Source organism: Naegleria gruberi, assembly GCF_000004985.1.
Source record: "Naegleria gruberi genomic scaffold NAEGRscaffold_48, whole genome shotgun sequence".
Classification (NCBI taxonomy): domain Eukaryota; phylum Heterolobosea; class Eutetramitea; order Acrasida; family Naegleriidae; genus Naegleria; species Naegleria gruberi.
Genome location: NW_003163279.1, coordinates 339,155 through 341,197, shown reverse-complemented (window position 1 = coordinate 341,197; position 2,043 = coordinate 339,155). Strand labels below are relative to the sequence as shown.

Genomic DNA, 2,043 nt, shown 5'->3' with positions numbered 1-2,043 from the left:
AACCCAAACCCAAACCCAAACCCAAACCCAAACCCAAACCCAAACCCAAACCCAAACCCAAACCCAAACCCAAACCCAAACCCAAACCCAAACCCAAACCCAAACCCAGACCCAAACCCAAACCCAAACCCAAACCCAAACCCAAAACCAAAACCAAACCAAAACCCAAACCCAAACCCAAACCCAAACCCAAACCCAAACCCAAACCCAAACCCAAACCCAAACCCAAACCCAAACCCAAACCCAAACCCAAACCCAACCCAAACCCAAACCCAAACCCAAACCCAAACCCAAACCCAAACCCAAACCCAAACCCAAACCCAAACCCAAACCCAAACCCAAACCCAAACCCAAACCCAAACCCAAACCCAAACCCAAACCAAACCAAACCAAACCCAAACCCAAACCCAAACCCAAACCCAAACCCAAACCCAAACCCAAACCCAAACCCAAACCCAAACCCAAACCCAAACCCAAACCCAAACCCAACCCAAACCCAAACCCAAACCCAAACCCAAACCCAAACCCAAACCCCACCAAGTAATCTCTTAAATAACCCAAATAAATCAACTCTGAATCCTAACCAACCCCACCCCAAACCCTGATATAGAATTCATTTTCTTATCATAAAAATCAGAAATGGTACCATGGGAAGGTAAATGTTGATATATTATGGTTGACTTTAGAGAAAGACAAGTCAGACCAACTCTATCAAATATATCACTTCAATCAACAATATATACATGAAAATGCTCCATTCGATGAGTAGAGATAGAATATTAAGTTTATTTTCACTTTCATGTTCATGATTTCAACTCTATCATACCATCTAGTCAACTGAGTAACACGGATGAAAATCTGGAAAATGACCACTCTATTCAACTCTACCATCGTGTTATACATCTCAAATAATGTATGTGGTTTAGTTTTCAGACATTTTGGTGAATATTCCATCTTTCAGTAAGGTAAAGGGTGAAATATCAAGGTTGACTTGGAAGATTAGGAGGAAATCTTGAATATAGAGAACCAAATCCTCAATCAACAAAATACATATCAATCGATTGGAAATCATTAGTAAATCTCGAAAATATAATTTATTTTATGTTTTGAAATCTCTCCTTGACCTAATTTGGTCAATTAAGACAATTAAGGATGATACTATAGGAAAAATTACTAATCTCAAAATAAATGATAATATCGAGTTCCACATCTCAAACAAAGTGGACTTTCTTCAAATTATATAATTTCATTTCAAGAAATGCATCCGTAGATAGTACATGGTGGTAATTCAATGGAATGGCTGGAAATCTGAAATATAGCAACAACTCCATTTTCACTGAAATTAATATCATGATATGTAGACACTCTAATTAGCATATGATATCAATTTCATGAATATTGGTTAAGTAGATGGTGAGATATCAACTCTATCAATTTACTATAGAAATTTGACATGATGTCATAGATTATACTCCAACTCACTCATTATATGTACAATCAGTCTTTAATTGATACCACATGGTTTACGCATCAATTAAATACATCTACAATAGTTTAGAAATATTTCAAACTATTTTCATAAAATTAATCAGTAAATGTTCAATGTCAACACTTAATATATCTTAGTGAACACTCCATCTCAATGAAAGTAAATACAATCATCCTGTAACTTTACAAATTACGTTTAATCACACTATTATACATCTGGTATCAATTTTATAGTGTTAGAATTGAATTCAATATGATAATAATAACAATCTTTCAAAATGTCACATTTCAATATATAGAATATACTCCATCTCAGTCAATTTACAATATATCATACAAGTATCAAGTATGAATACACTTCCCTAGATGAGGAGAACAATCTGAGAAAGTTTCATATTCATGGCTCTGTATCTTTAGGGTAAACAAAAAAAAAACCTTATTAAAGACAAAAAATGAGTAAAATGACCGAGAATCGATCGCACGTCCATTAGTGAACATTGCCATTATACAACCGCTGAGCTAACAGCGCTATAGGTTTTATTTCTAAAAATATCT

General features: G+C 34.9%; 1 protein-coding gene across 1 annotated transcript in view; it reads left to right on the top strand.

Annotated features, from left to right (window-relative positions):
• The window catches only part of NAEGRDRAFT_51792 (uncharacterized protein), a gene marked incomplete at both ends in the record, with an annotated part of 1,467 nt that extends 862 nt beyond the window's left edge, over positions 1–605 (top strand). Inside the window, one exon of the mRNA XM_002673248.1 lies at positions 110–605. Coding sequence (XP_002673294.1) covers positions 110–605 — 496 coding nt within the window. The remainder of the gene's footprint in view (positions 1–109) is intronic.
• Between the last annotated feature and the right edge of the window lie 1,438 nt (positions 606–2,043).